Source organism: Coturnix japonica, chromosome 1, assembly GCF_054131305.1.
Source record: "Coturnix japonica strain WE chromosome 1, WE-NBRP24, whole genome shotgun sequence".
Lineage (NCBI taxonomy): Eukaryota > Metazoa > Chordata > Aves > Galliformes > Phasianidae > Coturnix > Coturnix japonica.
In genome coordinates, this window is record NC_140663.1 from 164,694,292 (window position 1) to 164,721,091 (window position 26,800).

General features: G+C 38.0%; 1 protein-coding gene across 2 annotated transcripts; it reads right to left on the reverse strand.

Moving 5' to 3' along the window:
* Window positions 1–7,439: 7,439 nt before the first annotated feature.
* AASDHPPT (aminoadipate-semialdehyde dehydrogenase-phosphopantetheinyl transferase) lies at window positions 7,440–26,644 on the reverse strand. 2 transcript variants are annotated; one of them, XM_015852223.3, is made up of 6 exons: window positions 26,480–26,644; window positions 25,611–25,836; window positions 15,582–15,703; window positions 15,270–15,431; window positions 10,297–10,374; window positions 7,440–8,182 (listed from the first exon to the last, which is right to left on the reverse strand). In XM_015852223.3, exons 1-6 carry the CDS (start codon window positions 26,621–26,623, stop codon window positions 8,024–8,026), a joined length of 891 nt encoding a protein of 296 aa, XP_015707709.2. In that variant the 5' UTR covers window positions 26,624–26,644; the 3' UTR covers window positions 7,440–8,023. The 2 variants fall into 2 exon arrangements, with proteins under 2 accessions (XP_015707709.2, XP_085412056.1); XM_085555930.1 differs by lacking the exons at window positions 25,611–25,836; window positions 26,480–26,644 and adding an exon at window positions 18,189–18,495.
* Window positions 26,645–26,800: the final 156 nt, after the last annotated feature.

The window sequence follows — 26,800 nt, forward strand, 5'->3', positions numbered from 1 at the left end:
ATCCACTCATGTAAACAGCCATTCCCCTTACTGTTTATACACTCCCTCCAAGTACTGCAAGGCCACAATGAGGTCTCCCAAGACTCTTTTCCAAGCTAAACAAGCCCAGTTCCCTCAACCTTTCCTCACATCAGAGGTGCTCCAGCCCTCTCATCATCTTAGTAGCCCTCTGGACCCACTCCATATATATACATACATGAAATGTGTATATATATACACATATATCTGTATTTGTATGTATATGCATTTATATGTATATGCGTATGTTTGGATTTATACATATGCTACATATCCATAGCAACTCCCTGATACCTGTCAGTGATGAACTCCCTGTAGACTGAGAACAAGGAAGCTAAAATACGCTGTTTGATTGAAACACACATTTGCATAAACACACTAACATTTCAATGCAGTTGCATTTTTGATTTTGCTTTTAAAAGCTGTTTGTACAAAGCTGAGAATTCAGTCAACTCTTTGCTGTCATGCTGCAAAACGAAACCGAAAAACATTCTGTCAATTCTATCAATCACATTGTTTCAGAAGTCCCCAAATCAGTTGCATATATGTATACATATATATGAATTCCTGAAACATACAAGATTCTTCACTGCTTCAGCAGCCTTCACCCAGCATTACTTTCTTCCCTCTCTTCATTGAAAATCTATTTCAGGAGATTATACGAATGCATTTCCATGACTGACACTACGCAGTCCCATAGCCAGCACATCTGGTTTACCCAAGCCAAATGTACTCCCACTGCAATGAGCACTTTGCTACTGCTGCTTTTAATCCTGAAAGGTGAATGTGAAACAGCAGTCATTTCTGCAGGCGGGAGCTGTCTGACTGCCACAATTCAAATGCAAATAAATATTCCATTGCACTTTGGGGAAAACATGTTAAATTAACAAGGCCAATCATTTAAACATCGTAATAAGCAATTAGGCTGAAACTATGATATCAGAAATATCAGTCTCTGTGTAAGACATTGCTTTCATTCACATGAGAATTTTAATTAGGGCAGAACCAAGCACACAGCTGAAGTGCAACCTTCAGCCACACTCAGTTGTACCAAATAAAATTAACCCAATACATTTTCATAGTGTGCTACAGGTAGCTAATTAATTGTAATCACTTAACAGTCACAAGATTAACAAAATGCCTTTATGTAGGTAGTAAGCACTGCTCACTGAGAATATTACTGTATTCAATATATGGTATTACAACTGAGTACATGCAGGAAAATTCTATGTCTCCTACAAAGAGAGCAGTGACCCACTGAACAGGCAACTCCCTTCACCTGCCACAAATGCTCTCAGTGATGGTGAGGAGTACACAGTGCAACCAGCTGACACATGGGCTGAGCATCCACTCACCTGATGGCAGCTGTGCTACATTACAGGAAACGCCAGTGCTGGAGTTGACAAAATACAGATATTCAGTTCAAAGGAAAATGTTTTCCAACAAGTAGTTCCAGATTTTTGCCTGTGTGCTGTTCCAAATGTAAACTCAGTAAAATCTTAATTAGTAATACCATTATAGCAAACACTATGATGAAAAACAATAATACCATTATAGCAAACACTATGATGAAAAACAATAAACTTTTTTTTTTTATTATTTTCAAACTACATACAGGTATTTCTGCTTATCCAAACTGCAGAGAGAAATGCAGATGTATTTTTAAGATAAAGGTAAGATACTCAATATGATATATATACGTGTATATATATATATGTGTATATATATCTGTTACACACATAACATTCTTTTATAACACCATAAACAATATGTAGCATTGCTATAATACATTACATACACCACAGCATCCAATACATACCATGTAAGGATATATAAAGCCTATTGCTGTATTTATAAAGATCATCTATACTTTCATTTTCCTTTTGCACTTCCCAGCCCCTTCTGCACTGCTTATTCGGGTACTATACCTCAAAATCACAACCATTGATGCTTTTGATACTGTGGCTAAAACTGCAAACATTGATGAGAAGCGGCTATTAGCAAATTCATGGGGCAGAAGCAGTGGAAGGATCGAAGAGATTTAATTAGCTACAGATGGCCAGCTCAGGAAGTCTAGCGACAGCCATAATTTGGTGAAATGCCCTGCCACTTAAAGCACTGCTGGGAAATTGAGCTTCATAATATAATAGTGCCAGAAGATTAGCATCCTCTTTAATATTTCTTCAAAGCAAACCTAAACAAGGAAGGCATTACCTTTAATTGTGCAATTTTGCTAAATGTTTCTAATATTTTAGAAACTCATAATGGCTTTGAAAAACTTCTGTACCTCCTGTGAAATTGATCTAAAGCTGTAATGCCTACAGATCTTTGTTGTAGTCATAGTGACTGAAGTAATCTGAGGTCTTTCTCCCACCTGAGGTTTAAATGTATTTCTTTAGCATTTTTCCAAAACATCCCATGAAGCCTATGATGCAGAACTGTACTCAGATCAATTTTCTACTGACCAAAATAAAGTTTTCTCTGTAATAAAGACATCAGCAAGTGTATGGTTATGGTTTGAGTCCCAACCTCAATTAAGCATATTAGGTCAAATTGTTAGCTGCTGCATATCTGTATAGTTACATCCCCTCAAATTAAATTGCAGCAATCCTAATTTACTCTGCCTGAGGGACAGAGTTAACAAGAAAAAGAAACAAAAACAAAAACACCTCTTTCTTGTTTGCACCCTTCTAAAAGGGAAAGAAAGATACATTTTGCATTATGTGATTACTGCAGTGCAAGATTATAAGGAAGGGATGCTTACCTATATGCATAGCTTTAAAATGGGCACAAACTGGTACACAGGAGGTTCCCTCTGACCACCAGAAGCACTGCTGTGCTGTGCAGGTGATGGAACATTGGCACAGACTGCCCAGAAGTTGTGGGATCTCCTCCTTGGAGATCTTCCAAAGCAGCCTGGATATGGCCCTGGGCTACCCTGCTCAGGGTGACCCTGCTGGAGCAGGGCTTGGGCCTGAGGGACCCAGACAGCCCTTCCAACCTCAACCATTCAGTGAGATTCTGTTGCAACAGCTTCCAGCTCACGTCATAAGATGTAGGAAAAATAAAAACTAATTATCAGTCAGGCAATTGAGAGTCTAATATGCAGCAACATTAAGTAAGTTCAGTGAAATAACAAGGGAACTTAAGCACACTTACAACACAGGTGTGCACTCTGCACTTCTGACCCAAACAGGACTATGTTGAACAGCCAAGTAACCATTGTAGCAGGCTGCAATAAGTTCTGCACTGTCAGGCTCATGCTTCTGCCCCTGTATTTGTGTGAGGACGTATGAGACATCCTATGTCACCCTGGTCTCCATCACCCCTAGTACTGCTGTCCCAATGGGAAGGGAAGAAGCACACATGGTTAAACTATGTGTGAATTCAAAGGTAGCCCAAGTTTCTGCTTTCTGTCTGTTATCAGAGATTTCCCCGGATAAATTGGATGTGACTGGTCACTTGAATGAAATTCCACCTACTGCAAGATTAAAGGAAAGCAATTTTTTAGAACACTGAACCAAGGCTGGAAACCTTAAGCTACTGTGACAACAGAAACTCACTACTTTGAAAATCTTAACAGGAACTCCAGAAGCATGTAAGATGAATACTAGTATTTCACCTTGATGGGAAATACAAAAAATATAAAAAATATTTATATTTTTATTACTTTTATTATTTATATTTATATTACTGATTGACTACTGATTGACTGAAAAACCGATTGAAATAATTTCAGCTGCTTTGAGACCTTTTAGAAAAATCAAACTAAGAATTTCTTTTCATGAGTTGAAAGCTAGAATTACCACACTTTCATCTTGTCTTTCACATTCATTTCCCCCTGTCATTTACAGTCTTAATGTATAATTTTTCACTTGACTTCTCCACGAATTTACTGGGGGGATACTGGACCAGTTTCTGGTAATGACATCAAAATATTTGCTTTTTGGCTCTGGGGTATCTCTCTGTCAGTAACAGCTTCCCAAACTGGGAGCAGCTGATTAAAAGATGCTGCAGTGAAAGGTCCCTGAACCAGGTAAGGCCACATAAGGAAACAGGATGGAGCTGATATGTCTGAAAATATTAATTATTTTCACTTTAATCTATAAATCCAAAATAATTTTCCAAGACTTTTCACAGGAGGGAGAGACACTGAGGCCTTACTACAACCTGAAGAACCTTTCTGTTCCATGACATGGTTGTGAAATTCTTCAGACACTTCCTTGCATGTTCCAATAAGAACCACTATGCTACACTGTAGCCTCTCTCATTTGAAAATGCTATCTTCTGACACAGCTTAAATAGCATATTAATTTTGCAATTAAGCCCGAATAATGAAATACTCTCTGTAAAGCAGAGCACAATAACATTGTCATAGTTTGTGTCAAGAAAGTAGGTTGCACTTCATTGAACTAAAATTGCAGGAATAATGCAGGGAGTCTCCTTGCAATTTGAAAATCTATTCTCTGGATAAACGTGCCCAGGATCACAAATATAGGAAACTACTATGTCCAGCCACTGGTAGGTTTAGACAGCTGTTAAGGAGGAGTCTGAATCACTGTTTTAAACTTGGTTCAATCAATACTGACCAAATACTGCTCACCTTCTTTGTTGCAGTCTTGTAAAGCTCCAAAAAAAAAAACAAAACAAAAAAACCCACACACACAAAAAAACCCAACCCAAACCAACCTACAACACAAAAAACCTAACTCTATGCTCACTTGAACAGCTACTTTTCCTTCCTAACTTGCTTTTCTTTTTGCATCATGGTTTTATTGCAATGCTTAAGGTAAAGATGAGTGAGTTGAATTGCTGCCTACATGCTAACAAGAACCTCTAAATTACAATCAAATTCATACCTCCTCTTATATTTATACTACCATTTCTTGGCTGAGTAAGATCTAGAACAATTGATTAACATCAGTGCATTTGATTCCATAGTACCGTACAAGATATATTTTGCATAGGTTTACAGACATTGTGAAAGCCTGAATGAATACATAATCCACTTTTCAAAACTACATATTTTCACATCAAATGGCACCAGTCTCTTACCACATAACTGCAATTTGTCTTGAAGTTTTGACACTTGAAGTTCCTATTCCACTCCAACGCTTTAAGCGAAATGCATGAAGATTTAGGAGACGGTAATATGTCCAAGCTAAACATATTCATCTGCTTTTGGTCATTAAAGAGCAAAACTGAAAAATTAAATTGAACAGCTATGTTTTGTGCTGAGAACACACTTCATATCTTCTTACATTTCAGGCTCCAGGTTATGTGGTGTGGTCATGTTTAGGGCAGCGTGGATGAAACAAAAGAGATGAGGGAAGGAAGCTCTGGAGAAGGGATCAGAATGCTGGAGAATTTTTGGATGTAATTGGGAAATCTCTTGAGGATAGAACAGTGATGCAGACTAGTAAAGGTCACCTTATCTGCACTGGACTGGGGAAAACACTCTGAGGTAGTGAGGAAAGTTATAGCTCTGTTGGACCAGTACTTCTGAAAAATGCATGCACACTCCGTAGGCATTAAGAACTGTACTCTGAGGAAACACAAGGAAGACAGTGTAATGACCATGTATGAACACGACTTAACTTTTATATAATGGAAAATGTGATGTTGAATGCCAAAGGACCTTAAATTAATAATATATGGCTCTACTTGGACATAATATCTAAACTTATTTTAATATGTGCCTCTGTGACAGACAGATGTTCAGATAAATTCTGGTGACAGAGCTTTTAGCTGGTCTTTTAGCTGCATGTAGGTAAATTTCATGCCTACACAGCCACTCTTTTCCACACTGCTAAATACAAGTATAAAAACTGTCAGTTTGCACTGACACAAAGCAACTTGACCCAAGTGGCTTTTCACAAGGCACCATCATCACCTAATCTTAACCTACTTAAGGCTAAAAGAGATTTCAAGTAGCTCAGTGTAAATGAAATACATGGGAAAAATTTACTGTGAAGAACTGCAGCCTCATGGATGATTCTGTCTAGATCTTTAGAAACCAGATGGTAAATTAAACTGTCTCATACAGCTGCAACTGATGGCAGCCTCAATGACTGGTGAAGACTGGCACAAACTGGAGCAGTAACAAGCAGGCAGTTGTGAAGCTTAGTCGTTTCTATACCCTCTTATTCTGAACAGGCCTTCTTCTTCTGTGGGCTATCATTGCTAATGACTACAACAGGGCTTCCAAAGCCAGTGGCAGAACATGTCCATTCTTTCAGCTTGGCAACAGTTCTAATTATCTCAGCTCTTAAACACCTTTACATGCTTGCACAGCTGGGTTATAGAACAGTTCAGATAGGACAGAATAAAATGAAGTCAAATGAAGCAGTAAAAATATCCTACAGCAGTAAATTTTGTGGACACATACCCTCTGGAATAGTCTTTTCTGACCTCAGTGGAAGTCCAATTATTTAGTGAAATTCATATTTCATTTCTGAATCCAGTGTGAAATGTTTGACTTAGAATTATTCTACCTCTAAAAATTATTCTACATTTCTATTAACTTCAAATTCGAAGTTGCTGAACATCTAATTTAGTTCCTGTGGAGTCTGCTGCCTGTGGAGAGAAAATGCACTGCCATCAATGATTTGTGGTTTTATAGAGAAACAAAAACAAAAACAAACACCAAAACCCCATGATTAGCATGCAATATGAGAGTTTCATTAAAATGGATACAAAATTATTAACCCAAACTAGCAGAAGTAGAAAAGTTTAGCAGCATATATGATTCAGGATTACCTGCAGTGAAACCTTAAAACCTTACATCCTTATCTAATCTCATATTCATCTATATAATACAGCATGGCTTTATAGCAAATATATTCTCCTTGAGTCAGAATACAGTAGCCAAGTTTTGCACAAATCTTAATTCACAGAAGAGTTATGTTTAACTGTAGGAGAGAAATGAACACTTCAGAGCTATGAAAATCATTCTATTGAGTATGAGATTCAATCCCTTTGGTATGTTTTCTTATATTTAGGAAGATCACAAAGTATCTATGACTTAGAAGAAAAAAAAAAGAGAGAGTGATGTCGCAACAACAAATTCAACTTGGAAAAGAATATGAAATATTCTAAAACAATACTCCAGATCTACAGATTTTCTACAGAAATTTTAGTTTACTGTAACATAATAAAATACTTTGTCTTCAGGTGCTGTAACAATATCTGTTAAAAAAAATAATAAATAAAAAAAGAAAAAAAAAAAGAAAAAGGAAAAAAGAAACAAACAAGCAATTGTTGGTTTTGTTTTCTCCACAGAACTTAGTTTCTAAGATTGTGAACCTGTAAGTGCAAGCCTGGGAAAACAGAACTGCTGATTAGCAAACATCTATGACTCAGTGTAAAAACAAACAACAAAACAAAACAAAATGGAAGTTAAAAAAAAATCAAAACTTCTATTAGATAGAAAAAGTTTTAATTAAGGTTTTAAGTGAAAAGGATATGGAATATTTTTATGTTAAATTCCCGCCTCAAAATAATTTTACAGTTTTAGTTCCAAGAGCACAACTCTGACGTCATCAGCTTGCTTTTACACAACTAAACCTCAAATCTTGTACAATACTTGCACCATATAATAGCAGCAAAAACATTTTTACCCATTTCTCTGGCTTTATTCACTGGAGTATAAAACTATGATTTTTTTTTAAGATAAAAGCTGACATTAAATAATAATTTAAGTCCAACATAAAACACACAAACACACCTCCATGTGTTAAGCTCTTGCTGATTGACAACATTATTGTAGCTTTGCTTCCTGTTACCAGCAACAGTAATTACTAAAACATGAGAGAATCAAGAATCAAAAATTCACGTGGTCAGCTTAGACTTTTCACTTCGAATTCCTTCAGCAAGGAAACATGTTATCTTCTTAAATACTGACAGAAAATGTCAAGTTTGATAAGGGAAATATATAAAACATGAGAAAACAATTCTTATTTACACATGTGCATGTATTCCTACGATCTTTTGTTTCTAAGCATTCTCATCTTGAATTTGAACTCTGTTTCATTGGACTCTCTTGCTTAGAACAAAAGTTATCCCAGTATGCAGAATCCTCAGGTGTAATTGGAATTCCAGGTGCAACTAAATCTTCAAAGGTCAATAATGTAAACTGTGGTCGATGAGACAGCATGGAACACACCTAAGGAAAACAGATATTAATTTATCATGAATCAGTAAATCTCCATTTTCTTCCTGCAGCTTCCCATGTAAAGTTAAAACTACATTTTGCTTTCTGAAGAAATTCCAGAAGAAATTTCTGAAGGCATTCCAGTTAAAACCAATGTCACTGTTGCTAATTTGGGCTATACATCAACTAACAGAAGCATGTAACAAGGTGCAAACAAAAAGTAAATTTGCTTTGATTCAGCTCAGAAAACACAGAACTAGGGACAGAGAATTCTATAAACATCATAGAACAACTGTTTAAGCTCAGAAAAAGCAAAAAACAAACTACTACATTACTACATTCTACATTAGACATGATTATTTGAGACAACAGCATTAGGATTTACTCCAGTGGAGGAATGTCTACTCAAACTCCTCTTAATACCAGCCATCACTGGAGCTGCGCACATACTCAGTCTACTCACATAAACTCCTAAGGACAAAAGCAGTAATAATTAAGCCACAATTCCCATTGTTAAATTGAGATTAGATGCAAACTCAGATACTGGAGATGCGTGTGTCACAGTCTCTGCATTAGCTAAACTGCACCTCAAAGAAAAATAGGCTTGTTTTCCTGAGCACATGTTACTGAAAAGCCTGCTGTATGCTACCTGCAAGCGTAACTCCAGGCAGGCAAAAAGTGCAGTTGCATGAATGACAAAGGCTGTAAGTAGTTCTTCTAAATAATGTCTACACATTCGATCTATCTAAACAAAGATGAAAAAAACACTTTCCCCTCAACATATTTAACAACAGATGGAATCCATTCTACAGTTTCCATAGAAAATAAGAAGGCCAATTTTATTTCCTCCATATTACTGTTAAAAAGTGTTCTGAAAAAGAAACACAAATGCACATAAATTTTCACTTCACTTCCATGCTGAAGGGTCAGAGAATGCCCACTTGTGCTACTCAATATTTCCCATTTTCAGTGGACTGAGCTAATGAAATTTAGGTCATTATAAATGTAGTTATTAAGTATGCCTTTGAGACTTTTCTTGATTCAAATACTTTGCATTGTATCTCCCACTATACACCACATCTGTTCCTTCTGTGATAATTTTGGTGCATCACAGTGATTGCAATGGTCAGCAACTAATCCTGAATTCTGTAGCATACTTGCATAATAAGCATACTGTCAAACAGAATGCATGTATTTTTCCTAAATAATATTTGACAGAGTACATCCACAAATGTAGATTCCATCTGTTTTTTGAATTTAACCAACACAAGCTAAAAGATCTGCTTCATTGTGCTATCTGTGAACACAGACACAGATTTTGTAACCACTTTCATCCAGTGATGAAACTATTTTTTTGTAGTTCCTGGTACAGTCTTGCTAGCTACATAATGGACAACAATAGATTCACTTCCTTGTGAGCAACTCAAATGCCACAGACGCTTTCCTTTTGCTGATTCTCTGGCTATTTTAGCTATGACTTTGGCAATCTGCTTCAAATTTGACTTCTGCTGCTATTTTAATGGCCCAGGTCTTTGCTAAATTATACAGAAACTCCTGAAAAGCTTTTAAGTAGCTTTGTTGCCTCACTTCATAAAAAGAATACACAGAATGAAGACTAATGCTGCTGTTCTTCCAATCTGTCTGTTGTTCTTGCTTGTCTCAAGAACTGTTCTAATGGTGTTTGAGAGCTGGATCTGCTCTCAAATACATGAAATGGTGGTCTCCCATTAAAACAGGAGATGGTGAAAATGTTCAAAAGATAGATTAGTTTGCATCTACAAAATCCGTATTTCCGACTTCAGCCTAGCAGGCTGTAATAAAAAACACTGAATCGTCTCTTGAATAAACACAGTGAATGATGTAGCATATACATTTTAGATTTAACATTATCAGCTGCTGTCTTCTGAAACCACTTCTACTTCCCAGCTTGTTCCTGAAATAGGCACAAACAGACTAACTGTAACAGTCCTCCAACAATCTAACACTGCAGTTAAGATAAGCTTTCCTATCCTTGGCCCTACATCTGAGATGAGGCCTTATTTTAGCTAAAGCATCATGCTAAGCTTATGTTCAAGTAACTAGTTTACCAAGACACTAAGACCTGCAAACACTTAATAATTTCTTACATCAGTATGTTGCTGTCCAAATCCTTCTGGTTTCCCAAGAGCCACTGCAATGTGATGATAGTCATCTAACCGTGTTTCCTAGTAAAGATGAAAAACAGCCATGTAAACATTTTTAATTCACTGTTTCCAGCACAGACTACACACATAGTTAAAATACGGCTCAGAACTATACAATAGCACCATTGAAATTACTTTAGAATCATGACATTCAGACAGCAATAGCCCTTCTTAGAAAGATTGCTGGAAACCTCAAGGATGCAGATACAGTTAGCAGAGATGAACTGTTATCTATAGTTGAGCACCATCTCACCCATTTGTAGAGATTTATACACCAGTCTGTGACCTTAGTCTTCCTATGTTGCACCTTTCTAAGTCACAAGCCATACAACCTATTTTAACTCCTTGTTTTCAAATGAGATTAATTATGAACTTTCTCTGGAGGACATTCTAAAGACCAAGGACACACATGTAAATTTAAAGCAATGACTTCCTTGCTCTTGGCTGTGGACATCATGCAAGTCCACAGCTTACAACTTCACACTGCTGACTCTGACTGAGTACTCTGAAAACTGCTCTGTGGAAAAACAGTTTTCCACAAAAATATATTCTAATATATGTGTTTTAGTTTATGTATTTAGTTTATGCATATATAAGTGTGTGTATATATATATATGTGTGTGTGTAAAGTATATATATAAATATATACACATACACGTATAATTTATAATTTATAATAATACTTTAATTATAATGCTTTAATAATACTATTAATTGTCACTATTAATAATATTTTAATATAATTTATATCTAACAATTTTATTTTCAAGTCCCCCACACCACAGAACAGCTAAGAATTCATCATAGGCAATTCATTTCAAAAGAAACTGCTTTTATGTATGGTTTCTAATGCTGATTTTATAGTCAAGTCATAATCCTGCTTTTGTTTTGTTTCTAATAAAGGGGAAAATGTTTTCCTTGTTTCTTTTTCAAAAATTTTCCATACCGTAACTGTACAAACTTTATAAAACAAAAATCAAGAACTGGAAGAATTTAATGTAAAAACAAAACAATCTAGATGCTACTATTATTCTGAAAATCATCTACTTGAGTGGATACCCACCTGGGAGGTATGACTGAACCTCCTACTTCCATTTATCTGGAAATACTAACACGCCATATAATTACAGAAAGAAAATGTCATGATGTTCTCTCTTCTGTGATTCCACAATAAGCACTGGACATAAAACAAGGACCAAGATGCTCAGCACCAATGTTCTGAATCCAGCTCAGTTAAGACAGTATCTGTTCTATTCACATGTAGAAGTGCCATAAGTCTGAGGCACTTTACAGTCAAAGATGTGGGTGCCTTAGCCAATACGTGCTGGTGTGGGAGCACAAGTAATGGCAAACAATTGAGATAGTTCTAGGGTGGCAATGTTCTGTGCTTGTCTTGAAGAAAAATGACCATGTACACTTTTTAATCACTTTACCTCCTCCCTGCCCTCTTTTTATTCTTAGCCTGTCCAAAAGTCTAAAGACTGATGAGACTGCACACAGCAGCCTACATCTGTTGTCAAATACCTGAAAACAACTGTTATAGCTCTTAGTAAAATGCACCAAAGTTTATTTTTCTGACACTAATTGTTAGATTACTTCTTAATGATGCAACTATAAGCACACATCATGTAAAGTCTCTTGCAGGTAGTTAACCAAACCATTTTCTTTCAGTTCAAAGCTGCACTTAACTGGAAGTGACTCCTTAGATAAGGGGGACTGTTCCCCTGCAGAAAGTCTTCTCAATGAATAATTAGAGGGTTTCCTCCCATTTACTTTGCCTATCCTCAGTGCATTAGAAGTCAAAAAACAGTTTACAGCATTCTCTAATAAAATGTAACAAACTATACCCTGTATTTTATCTTCATTGCTTCAGAGAAATGCAAACCCCAAACAAGCAAATCCTTCATGGCTCCTGCTAATGCCCAGCAAAATCCTTACAGTGTGAAGTTAATGCAGCATAGAGATACTTAAAAAACAGTGTATCAATCTGTTTCATATTCATTTGGAGATATCTCTACACAACCTTATCAATTAAATCCCATTTCTTACATGAAAATGGATGACTAAATGAAAGCAGAAGCAGCATTGGAAAAAAAACAAACAGTACAGAAATTCCTCTGGTTTTGTTAAGATTCTTGTCTATAAAACAGAAAACATATAATGGATCAAAACTTGTTTTTCTCTGAACCAACTAAAGGCACAATGAGACTTATAATTACCTCATTTCAAAGGCTCATCAGAATGACGTGCCTGGGATTCAGATCAGTCTGGATTCACTAAAACAGACAACTTATGAATAAACTGTACCTTCATGGGCAGCAGAACTGATTGCTGTCTGAATCCAGGTGGATTAGCTAATCTTGGAAACAAGCTTTAATTCCTATTTTTTCCTCAAAATACAACAGAACAAACTCCTCTTATTGAGGGTAAAAGACTCCATTACTAATGCACACTAACAACAACTATTCAATATGCTTTAAATTAATCCAGGCAATCTCAATTTGGAAGGAACTTATTTATTTGTAAGCAAACCAAGCAAGTATTTGCTGCCAAATCACACAGTCAATTATTTGTGTTTTTGATCCATCTCCTACCATACATTAAGAATTCTGTAAATAAGAAAATTGGTACATGTAAGGGAAACTGTTGATCACAGCCTGAACCTCTGATTAACCATCTGAGGCAAGCAACAAGTCAGCTACAGGAGCACAGGTGAAGGTAATTCATCTGTACTCCCAGAAGGGGTGGAGCTTGACTCCACCTCTCATAGATCCCATTTAAGGGCTGACCACTGAGGTAGCATGGTAGCATCTCTTTTTGGAGTTTTTGTGCTAAGCCTCAACATTGGTGAGCATTCATCACAACTGAAGCCTCAGTGCTGGCGAGTCTTTCCTTAGATACCCTCTGGTTATCCATTACTCTGTGATTTCAACTATGTACTTGTATTATTTCAACTATAGGGTACAACATTTTGTCTTCTCACAAGTTTCTTTTAAAACTATAGTGATTCTTAATTTTAGTCTGGAGACATATAACTGAAGAACTGTTTCAGTGGGTTTTTTTCCATTTCATTTTAATTAATGTCAATATTTAAATGAAATTACACCCAGCAGAGCTAGTATTTTTAATGAAATCTGATAATAAATCCTGTCTTTGAGATAATCCAGTCTGCATAGTTATAAGGCCGTGCTCTTGGGAAGTGGTGGGCAAGCATGGAAGAGGAGGCTTTTCTCAGACAAAAATTAAATTAAGATTCTGGCAGTATTAATGAGGTACAAAGAAAAATATAATATTATAAAACATTTAAGTACTACAGGCAGCTATCTACATCATCATCTCTGGGCTATTTTATTCAATCAACCACCACCATGCCTTCAAAGATCAAAATTTGGAGCTTCAGAAGTTAATCAAAAGAGATAAATGCTTCTCTGATGATGGTACAGTTAGCATTAATGCAGAAAACAGTCATATTACAAGATGTGTCACAATCTGTCCTAGGATATTTCTTGCCAGTCTGTAATTCCCACTATAGGATTTCATGACATACTCAAATACTGGAGACCATGGGAATATTAGTATGAGGATTGATTTAGCATGGGTAGATTTAAAAATAACAGAAACCCAAGTGTGAGTAGAGATAATGAAAGGAATGAACTCTCAACAGGTTAAAAGTTACAGCTTACAGGTTAATTGTTAACTTACGCTGTATTTATTTTTTTATTCACTACACACATACCACACGTACTGTGTATGATAGGTAAAACAAACATGCACCAGATACTGGTCATTCAGACAAGCTCTACCAGAACAGTCATGTCCAACAATATAGATATTTGCAAAGTGCAATGTTTCACACATACTGCAAGCTGATCACTCAAATAGAAAGCACACTTGACTATTTTCTCAAATAGAATTATAAAGCACACATTCTTTGATCTTCCAGTCAGCTACAGACATGTTGCACAACCTTACAGAAGATGGAGACAGGGACAAATGGGAACAAAAGCCCCTTTCTAGACAACTTTAAAGTCACATTGTTTTTTCCACTTTTCCCTTTCAGTAACAGATTAAATGTGTTTCAGGAGGGCTTATGATTTCTTTCTTTTTTTAGCTGGTTAAATATTGTGAGATGATAGCATCAGTTCTTTCTCTCCCCACCCATTAAAACACATTAGATGGCCACTGGTCACTCCCACAGATGTTTTAGTGCCAAGTCTCAATAACTTTCAAGGAGGAAAAAAAACAAGTAAAAAAAGAACCAAACATGTTAACAAAGGCAAAACCCAACACTCAGAAGACTGAGCTCAGAAAGTATGTTCCAATGAAGTAAAGGCAATTGTTTTTTGCATCTGCCCATTCCAATACACAGCAACCAGTGAGTACCTGGTTCAAACCTTCATAAGCGCACTGCTTCTTCATTCAAAAAGGTGAAGGGGAAAAAAAAACAAAAACAAAAAACCAACCAACCAAAAACTCAACCAAAGAGTTGAAGACAATACTGTCATTTCATAGATATAATATAAATGCTAACTAATGGCATTAGTTATCACCAGTCTCGTTCTCAGCCAACTGATCACAGAATCACTGAGTAACCAAGTTTGGAAGAATTTCAGAATTTTTTACACTACTCACAAGTCAGGTCTGAATACACCTCACTGAACTTCCTGCATGGCCTTGGATGAATATCCTCAAGTGCCAGAATGACACTCCAGGAACAGGAGAAATAAAAAGCCATTCCAATGAACGTACTTTGTAGGAGCATTTCGTGACTGACAAAAATGTTTTTACATGTCAGTGATTTACACCCTATGCATTAATCTATATCTTTACAATGTAGTTGTACAAAATAAAGGTGTGAAGTTGCAATTAAAAAAAAAGTGTAATGTGATTAAAAATAAAAATTGAAGATTTCTTACCTCAAAAGTCCACTCTTCTTCTTTTTCTCCATCCAACAGCATCTGGGTCTCATTATACACCTTCCCTATTTCCATTTGCAATGGGGACACATTAAATTCAATTCTTTGCAAGTTAAAACCAATCCCAACTCCAATAGCCTTCAAGAAGCTTTCTTTTAGGGCCTAAAAGACAAAAGTTAAATAGATAATCTCTATATGATCATGAAACTATAAAACTATATAGTTTTCTCATAATGAAAAGAATAGCAAAACATACTAAACAGTTTACATGTTGTAGTATTGTAGTTTTTAAATAGGAAATAAATGTATTACCCAGTGTCGATGAAACATATCCAGCTGCATCCACTCATTATTCATAGACTTGATTACATGCCACTCTGTCTCAGTAAACTGTCGCTTCATGATATGAAAGAAATTCGGAATTGAACTACTACCTACAGATTTGAAAAAAATATTTACAGGAAATTTAATAGAGCAGTAATGATAAGCAAATGAAATACTTTATTGCTCCGAAGAAAAGCTCACTCATAAGAAAAAAAATATGAACACATGCTGCTCTGCAATCTGAATTTACATGGCTTCAAAGCAGTGAGCAGATGCTGCTGACAGCTCAGAACACAGTATTAAAGAAATCATTCCTATGGCAAAATTGTTACATAAAAAATCTGATATGAGAGTCAAATACATTCTATGTTTTCAGACATATGATTGGAGATCATATATTAAAAAAGCTATATCCAGCTATAAGAGCAGCACATAAATTTTTTAGTATTTGACAGCTTGATATAGCAACATTTTAAAAACAGCATGCTGCTTGTCAGAATTCATCAGGCTATTCTGCCTTTTGTCATTGGACAGTGGGATATGAAAGAAACACTTTCAAGCACATGCAGAAATACAGACCCTCAAGTTTATCATACAGACAACAAACAAACAAACAAACAAAAAAGCCTCAAATCCCTGGATTAAATTTAAGCCTCCACCAAAATCAGCACAGCTGTGTACTGCCGTCACAGCTTTTCAGGGACTACACCAGTTCTCCCCTGTAGTCCTAATTTATTTTGCAAGAGATGCTACAGATTGGGTGGTTATATTGATCAATGGCATTTCTACAATGCACTGGAAGCTATGGACATCATTACACACTTCACTAACCACACGCAACCTGTATGATTAACCAGTATACCGTGCAATCTGTCCAATAGGGCTTACAGCTGGCTAAGCAGACAATGGCACAAAGCAATCTATTTGTTTAGTTGGGATAACCAAAATCTGGATAGAGAAAATTCCATACACTGAGACAATATTTTTTGTAGTGTATGCAATGTTCTTGTTAAAGGGAAATACTAGTTGTGTTTAATGTAAACTAATCTCATCTCTCTCATTGCAAGGCCACTCTTAATTATTGGATGGGCAAGCCCAGAGTGCAATGATTATTAAACCCCTTTCATAAAGTGGTTGTCTTCTACATGTATATGAGCACTGTATAAAAACAGATACTGGCTGCATTAATATTCGGAGTCAGACTCAGGTTAGATTTCCTGACAATTTCCTTTCCAGGTCATACTGCAAAATGGAATCTGACATTCTGTACACATATATAATATGTGTATATACCACATATATAATATGTGGTACTGACATTTCAGAGATGCCTTCAATTTCCTTTATAGACTACAGTGAAAAAACTTCTCAACATAGAAATAATGATAGTAGTTGCTGTAGTTAAAGGAATGATCCACAAGAATCTGAGGACAGAAATAACATTCTTTTCAGGAGGAAAAGATACTAAGAAAGAAAAGCAACCACAATGTCAAGGATGGCGTGCATCTATTAGACACTCCAACTTCCCTGAAACAATGAAAAATAAATGAAGCAATTCTTCACTTTGGAGAAAGATCTTTAATTTTGCTGAGTTTAAATGGACTTTTTTAAAATATGATCAGATGACTGTATTAAAAAGCACTCCAAACTCTTTTATTTTCTCCTCCTCCTTTCCACAGGTATTTAAGGAAGCACCAACTGTTTCTTCAGATCATTCAAATGATGAAACATTTGAGAACTTCTTCCCCTGGCTCTCACATGCTTGCTAACACCAGCAGAAAACACTTTGAGAATCTAGAGGCTTCCTTCATTGTCAGAGCTGTTCTGCCATACAAACAGTATCACTCAGCATGGTGCATGCACATTATGCTAAACTGCTCAGATATGAGGTGTATACCATACCCTTTCATACTGCCTTTTAAGTCCTCATTCCTTTCTGGTCCTGAGTTTCTTCAGCTGTGCAACTACACTTCTCCGACATGATGCTGGACAATCATGTTCAGATTTACATGGTAAGCTGGCACTTCCTCCCACTGCAAAACTCAGCCACTGTTTTCTACTGATCTGCCCTCACCATAGTTTTCCTTTTTAATACACTACAATCTGAGCAATGGATTAGATCACAGGATTCATGGCTCAAGAAACTGCTGTCAAGCAGAGGTGGTGGAGTCGCCATCCCTGGCAGTGTTCAAGAGGCATCTGGATAGGGAGCTAAAAGATATGGTTTAGTGGCTTGTTGTAGCTATAGTAATGGGAGGATGGTTGGACTAGATGATCTTGTAGGTCCTTTCCAATCTTAGGGTACTATGGTTAGGCTGCGGTTGGACTTGATGATCTTCAAGGTCTTTTCCAACCTGGGCAATTCTATGATTCTTTGATTCCTGTGATTCTATGAATGGCTATATCCCATGGAGGGGCCCCATCCAGAGCAGGGCATTAGTGTGAGAAGAAAAGTAGCAGCAGACAAAGTGTTAGAGATTCACCACAACCCCCCCATCTCGGCACTACTCAAGAAAGGGGAAGAGGTAGAAGAGTTGGAGTGAAGCTGAAACTCAGAAGGGTCAGAAGACAGGAGTTTATTTTTGTGTTTCTCACCATCTTACTCTAACACTGATAGGCAATAAATTATGTTAATCTTCCTCATACCAACTCTATTTTGCTCATGACAGTGATTGGTGAGTGATCTCCACACCTTGACCCACATCCTTTTAAATCTTGTTTTTCTCCCGTGTCCTGTTTGGGAAAGGGAACTTGATGATCTTAAGAGCTCTCTTCCAACGTTAATGACGCAATTAGTCTATTATACTCTGCTAATAAAATGTAAAGAATATTACATCCGTAGAAGTATAATCTGACTAATCTTTCAAAATCTGTGTCCTATACATAAAAAAAAAAAAAAAAAAAAAAAAGTTAAGTAATGTATTAGATTAAAAATACTTGATACCCTGACAATTTCTAAAAAAAAGTGAGAACAAAGTACTAAGTGATGCTGGAATAGTCCAGTATCAGATCTGGAAAGTAAATGGTTGCACACATCTATATATGCTTTTTTTTTTGTTTGTTTTGTTTTGCACAAACTATTTCCATTGAAATACATTTGTTTTGTGAATATTAGGCCAAAAATCTGCTTTGCATCTTCCCTTTCAGACAGTAAAAATTCAGACCACATATAAATGATTGATTTTAAAAAGATGTAGGAGAGAGATGAAAGAACAAACCCTGTTTGAGAAAATGTTTCAGAAATAGTAGATAAATACAGAGCTATCTTTCTCCATTTTTTAACTTGCTAAAAATAAAATGAAGCAAATTGCCTTTGTAGGAAAATAACAAGCCACTAAAATTGAGATCTATATACAGCATGCTATTAATAGTCCTACAGACAGTAGTATTTACCAATACAGAAATCTTCAGACTAGTTTAAGTTTACATTGCCACAAACACAAGGTTAACCCCAAAAGAGCTTGGTAATACAATGTTCACTTAGCAAGGCCAGTAACTCTCTTGCCATACCTGATGTTTGTAAAACCATGACATGCCTGCTCAAGAATATCGAGAGGAACAGGTGGCCAAATGTCCTCAGTACAGTTGTTAAACACTTCAACAATCTTCAGATTGTTTTGGTCAGACACGAAGTAGCTTATATTGTGTTCTATAGCCAAACTAATTATAACTGATAGCTAAAAGCAACTACTATTAGCTTACTGATCAGCCAATCCCTAGAAAAAAGAATAAAAACAGAATCTTACCTTCCTTGAATTGCATGAAACAAACAGGTCAATGATCACAGAATTGTAGGGAATGGAACAGAGCTCCAGAGATCACTGAGTCCAAACCCCAAGGATCAGAAACTAATATCTAATTAGTACATACAAATTCACTTTCAGATAACAAGTGGGCCTAGATACAATGAGAAACACACTAGATAGCAAAATGAGAAACTGAAGAATCAACAGATCAATCTGTTTAGTGTAAAACACAGCATAGCTATAAATCCTGCATGCTAATGGACTGTACAGAATTAACACGTATTCAGGCTCTTGAGCTGCCAATCCTTTGGTGTAGGACAGGACTTGATCTCTTGAGGTCCCTTCCAACCCCTGCAATTCTGTGATCTCTGAAGGAAACAAAAGAAAAATGATACAGAGAAAACATTACCTCTGTAACAGATGCCCAAGATGTTTATTAATACAATCTAAACCTTAAAAAGACATTTAGAAACTGAGAACAGAGAACAAATAATTATCTAGATAAATGACTAATTTAGAAGAACCAGACAGAAAATTAACAGGGCATGGTTTTTAAATCTATTAGCTCACACAGCTTTAGTGTTCATTGGAAATTGGACTGGCATTCTGTGACCTCTCTACCTTCCTGTCATTTTCTGGTGATTCTCTCAGTGATACATATATTTAATGCATATTCTTGTCTTACAACCAGTGATAATATCTTTTATCTTGGTGTACCTCAGAAATGCAGCACTTGCCTTAAAATGCCAAAAAATTGAGGTTGCCTGCTTTGATTCACTCAACCTTTCCCAAACTGTAAAAATGGCAATATGGTAAAGAAACAACACAATTCAATAATGTATATTATTTTCCTCTGCACCCAGGATCTTTAAGTCCTCATAGCATTAGCAAAACTGCCACAGGTTCAACTGCAGTAACTCTTGGACCCAGCAGTGATTAAACTTTTAGCAAGCTATCCTGACAGTCAACCAAAGAAAACAAGGAGCTGTAATTGATTAGATAGCAATACCCCCAGAACTGCACAGGAGCAATAGTCATTTTGATATGGCTGCTCCTCAGAAGGAAAAAAAAAAAAAAAAAAAAAAAAAAAAGGTACAATTGCATTTATCTGGATACATCACATCTGATTCCTCATCAATTCAGAGACAAGTTGTTTATGGACTGGTCTCTTTTCAGTAGTGTGTGGGGACAGGACTAGGGGTAATGGGATGAAACTACAGCATAGGAAGTTCCGCACAAATGCGTGGAAGAACTTCTTTATGGTGAGTGTGACGGAGCACTGGAACAGGCTGCCCAGGGAGGTGGTGGAGTCTCCTTCTCTGGAGATATTCAAGACCTGCCTGGACGCCTACCCGTGTGATGTGGTGTAAGGAGGGGGGCTGGACTCAATGATCTCTAGAGGTCCCTTCCATCCCCTACAATTCTGTGATTCTGTGACTGCAACAGATATATGCTGTCTGCTTTTAACTTGCTTCTTGAGTAGAGAAAAGGAAAGTGGTTAAAATAAACAGGGTCTTATTAATAAGGACACTTCAGAAATTCCAAATTCATTTAATAAATGTATTTATTCGTAACTATCACATAAAGCAATTAAGACAATAAGCAATAACAAATATCCTTTCTTGTCTACATTAATGGTTGTGCGTTTTATCTGTTTAAAAGCTCTTTCCTAGGGCTTATACAGCCACACTGAGTAGAGCTTGAAGCAGCCCCAGTACCCCATCAAAAAATGTAAATTACACCATGAAAAAAGGTATTGTTTTCATTATGGCAGGTATCGAACAGTTAAAAGAATAATCATGTTTTGTCAGAACAGCAGGAACTCTGATTCCTTTGAACACTGAGGAGATTATGATGCATCACGACAAAATTAAACCTGAAATCCCCAAATCTTTTATCAAGACAGTATGGTTGTAAGAACACAACTACAGATGCGAAAACATAAGCAAAGAGTGAAACATGCTTACGCCTCTTTAAAGGTCACAGACATTTAAGAACATGACAGGAGGAAGTTTTTCACCCAGAGGGTGGTGATACACTGGAACAGGTTACCCAAGGAAGCTGTGGATGCCCCATCCCTGGAGGCATTCAAGGCCAGGCTGGATGTGGCTCTGGGCAGCCTGGTCTGGTGGTTGGTGACCCTGCACACCAGCAAGGGGGTTGAAGCTGGATGATCACTGCGGTCCTTTTCAACCCGGGCCATTCTATGATTCTATGCCATGTTCCAACTGAGTTTTGACTCAAAAACAAAACAAAACTATCCACTATGATTCTGTGATTCTATGAAAACAAACAAAAAAGCCAACCAAACCAAGAAAACAAAAAAAAAGCAACCACATGACAAAAACCTCAACACATTATTAGCACAAAGGCACCCAGATATAAAAATCACATTTTTCTGACAAGTCATAGTGTTACACTGCTGTAACACTACCAAAGCCTTCTGATTGCGAACATTAGGATGCAGCACAGAAGTCTGTCTTAGAATAGGAATCTCAAAGCCAGATGGAATAAACATTCTATAATGTCCCTAATAAAGAGCACAATAATTTTTCACACTTGTTGCCACATTTCTGACAAAGAGTCATTTCTTTACTGAAAGGGTTAAAATGAATCCACACATATTACCTCATTACCTCTCCATACAAATGGCAGCCAGTTACTTCCAGTAATGGAACACATTTTCCCAAACCATTTAAGCATCTTTCACCTTAGTGTTTCTTCATCAGTAAGTTAATTAAATTGTGATTTAAACCTACCACAATAACCTGCTGGATTAAAAACTTACCACCTCAAGAAATTGTAATATTCAATATCTAAAGACGATATCTTCCTCTTCTGCTATCACTACGTTATCAACTTCAATATCTGAACAAGTACAAGCCATGACAAAGCATTGCAATCCTGTGGAACTTGTGTAGAACTGTCTCTATTTGCAGCAGTTTTTTGTGCAGCCTGCCCTCACCTCCTGAGAAGTAGAATCATAGAATCACCAAGGTTGGAAAGGACCTAAAAGATCATCCATTCCAACAGTTCACCTATTAGCAATAGCTCCCACTAAACCATGTTCCTCAACACAACATCCTGTCTTTCCTTGAACACCCCCAGGGTCGGTGACTCCACCACCTCCCTGGGCAGTCCATTCCAGTGCCTGACCACCCTTTCTGAGAAGTAATATTTCCTAATGTCCAGCCTGAATCTCCCCTGCCGTAGCTTGAAACCATTCCCTCTGGTCTTATCACTAATGACACGAGAGAAGAGGCCGACCCTCTTTTCAGTAGTTTCACTTTTCAGATTTTAATAATGCAGAAAAAGTAAAATTGAGAAACCTTCAGTATTGATTATAAAACAGAAATAAATAGCACAGATTAAGAGAAGATGTTTATGTGCACTGCTCTTTATGTGTATATACTAGCACACAGTTGCTGAGCATATGTCTCCAGACTTGCAGTTGCGTGATATTCTCTTGTGTATTTAAAACACACATTTTGTTCACTGGTTGAACAATAAAGGAGTGCAAGAAATAGAATATTGGAGACCTCCAGATTCTGTAGGATAATATCAGAGGATGGAGTGTTCTGCCCTTAAACAAGCATATTTAGAGAAAAATAGTGTAATGTACTTTGTACATATGGAACTCTTCGTTGCTGCTGCAGAGCTTACAGCCAATCTACGCAAGTCGTTATGCTCAGAAATCCAACTTTCTTCCTAACAGCAAGACAACAGCACCACCCAGTGGAACCACAGGACAAAACATCACCAGGGAAGTCAAAAGTATCCAATAATCGCAGAGCTGCAACAAAAGCAGATCTTGTCTTCTCAGAATTACCAAGAACTTTCTCAGAAAGTATTTTAGGTGAGAAAAACTGCTAGCATTAGTTTATAATACAGAGACTACAATTACAAATTCTGTCCTTAATGTTGTTATTCACTGGCTTTCTTCCCCACCACACAGTACTAATAGCACATTGCTATCAGATATCTTTACCAAAGACACTCATTATAACCCCAACAAGAAAAAAACAAAACCTATAATCTACCAAATTTTTATATATTTTTCAACTTAATTCACAAACACTTATGTAAAGTTGCATAACAAGGCCAGGCACTGACACACTCCTGACAGTCACTTCTTGCATATAATGAGAAGCATAGAAGTTCCTTCCTTTCACTACCATAAGATAGGACATATGTGCTCCAGACAAGATGTTGACAGCTGAATTACTTCAGAAGAGTGTGCTAACTACAGAACTTCAGGAACTGGAAATGAAAACAGCAGTCTTGGAAAGATGTGTTTCATACTCCTCTATACACTCGGAAGCTTGACACCATGAATCCATGACCGTGGATACAATGACTTCCCCAATAGTACCATTTTCTGTTAACATATATCTAGATCTCTGTGAAAGCACTGAGATGTGTAAAGTAGCATTAGAAAGTATGTGCATTCAGGAATCACATCAGCCTGCATCTGTCACTAGCTTTGTTTTGGACAGGCCATCCAGATACATAATTTTTCAGTATGACTTCATTACAAAAATGTCAATTGAATTTCATCACTGAAGTCTTTGGAATTACTGGCATCTCCAGAATAACCATTATTTTCCTCTTTATAGGCAAAAACACTGCAGACTGTCTGTTTCAGATCTCTGCTGTTTTGTCACAGCAGCTGATGCTCCCAAATCCACACAGCTGCTGACTGCAGCTGTTCACTATGACACAGAGCCATGAGCTCTATTGCAGGAGCTCAGGATCACTGCCATCAGCAATACTAGGAAATGCTGGCAAGAGCCTCTCTCGATACTGAAGAAGTTATGAAGTGAATGCAGTATTCAAATACCTTCTGAGTGTCTTCCCTATCTCAGACAGGGGTAGGAGGTGAGGGAAGGGGGTGAGTCAGGGCACAGCTGCCAACCAGCATCACCTCACCATTGTCTTTTTTTCACTGTCTGGGGTCTACAGGTTCAAGGTCAAAACAATTGATTGGAGAGTGCTAAATGGAATTAATGTCTGTTTTATTATCTGTTTAATTCCCTGGTGAGGCCTCATCTGGAATATTGTGTCCAGTTCTGGGCTCCCCAGTACAAAAAAGACAGGGATCGCTTGGAAAGAGTCCAGCGGAGGGCCACAAAGATGGTGAAGGGCCTGGAGCATCTCCCCTGTGAGGAGAGACTTAGGGAACTGGGTCTGTTTAGCCTTGAAAAAAGAAGGCTGAGAGGGGATTTGATCCATGTTTATAAATACCTGAGGTGTGGGAGCCATAGTGGTGAGGCTGGTCTCTTTTCAGTAGTGCGTGGGGACAGGACTAGGGGTAATGGGATGAAAGTACAGCATAGGAAGTTCCACACGAATGTGCACAAGAACTTCTTTACAGTGAGGGTGATGGAGCACTGGAACAGGCTGCCCAGGGAGGTGGTGGAGTCTCCTTCTCTGGAGACATTCAAGACCCGCCTGGACGCCGACCTGTGTGACATGGTGTATGGAGCCTGCTTTGGCAGGGGGGTTGGACTCGATCTCTAGAGGTCCCTTCCAACCCCTACAATTCTGTGATTCTGTAATTCAGTTCCTGTTGCTGGCTACACCACTGACTTACTTGTTTCCTACATGCTCCTACTTGCTCCATGGCATGTTCCTGCTATTGCTGTACATCAAATGTTGGCACTTGTTAACAGCTTCACTCAGCACTTGCAGTTTCCTGCACTGTTCATCACTTTGTTTCATTTTGCCTGGGAAAAACATGACAAAATCACTGTGCTCTTGCATTGGGCTCAAGCATAATTTGGGCCCAGCATTATTCCAGTCCCTTCAGAGGTGTATGTGTACAGACACGGCCTTACCAACAGCCTACAGTTTCTAGCAGGAAATATCCATCTGAGAATTGGATCCTACTGCCCCTTGGATCCCACTGCCCCGACACTGAAAGCTGTCCTTGCTTCTACCTCCCTAATTGGTCAGCAAACCTGCAGTTAAAATATATGCAGCTTAAAAAACCTGTCAGCACCACAGCAGGATTCATGATCTTATTATTTAAGGATTCTGGTTTCTAAACTGGAAATATATTCCCATTTGGTGTAACAGGAAAACTTCAGCAAACAGTAAAGTGTGTGTAATAATCATTTTAAAAGAAAGAAACAAACAAACAGATACACAACACATGCACACACTCTTCTGATAACGCTAAATTGCTAGGACACATTGATTATTTGGGAAGCTTTGATGTCTTCAGCACTTAAGCATTACAGAATCTGCCTTGGTCACGGTAACGCATTACCTGGTAAATTAGTCTTCATTACATCAATGCCAACTTGAAGCTCAGGTTCGGCTGCAAGAACTGCATAATCTCCTTGATGAGAGACATTGAAGTTATAATTTGAACCTACAGTGAATATGTTGTTTGCCAGGTAAGGTTTTCCTTTTGATGTCCTTTGCAAGTGTATTTCATTCCAAGGTATGCACAGCTTTTCTGCAATTAATTTCCGCATCAGCAGGCGACCGGCCTACAAAATAAAATGGAATCAGACAGAACTATTACGTGATGTACAACATAACTGCAGCTGCTAAAACATCACCTGCCTAAAAACAGTGTGTTTTCATTACTAAGTGAAAGTGTTTGTGACAGATTGTTTAGGTTTTCCCCTTTATAAAAGCCCTTGTCAAGTAAATTTAGCCCAAAACCAAAAGCTTTTCACCAGAGCTGGGTGTGCAATACCAATATCACTATCAGCACAGAGACTGCCAGGGTCCATAAAAAGCAGAGTAAGCCTTAAAGGTTCCCATAAAATTGGTCTATCTTATTTACTTCAGATACTTCGCCGTACTGATGAATACTCCTTATATTATACTTTCTTTACACAGCAAAACTCTCTTTTATGAATATCCAGTGACTCAGGCACTTCATGAAACCAGCTGAAAGCGCTGGGTGACGCTTACAGACTCATCAGCAAAACCCCATTGCTATGGCACTGCTCCGTCGCTTTATTCTCCTACACGCCGCCCTCACACACAACCTCACAGCCAAGTCAGCTCTGCCTCCTCCCTCACTTCACGGCCCTTACGCTGTAACAGCGCGGCCTTGAGCTCCCCAGCCCTGAGGGAGCCGCTGAGCCCCTCGGCCGTGCCCCCGCCCTCCCGTGTGTGTACCAGGGCGGCTTTGGCATCTCGTGTATACACAAAGCGGCCGATGCGCTCCTTCTCCTCGGGCTGCACCAGCCGCGCTGCCAGCAGCCACTCGTCGCGGCGGGGTCGCCAGGAGGAGCAGGGAAAGGCCCAGCGCACGCCAACCATCGCCCCAATGCCGGGGAAGGAAGGCGGGAGCAGCGACAGCCAATCCGCTGTCAGAACGGCGTGTGAGTGACAAGGGGAATGCGCCGGGTGTCAGCCAATCAGAGGAAGGGCGGTGCCCTGCGGCTGAGCTGAGCCCGCTGCGTCGGTAGAGGCGAGGTGGGCGGGATTTCGTGAGGA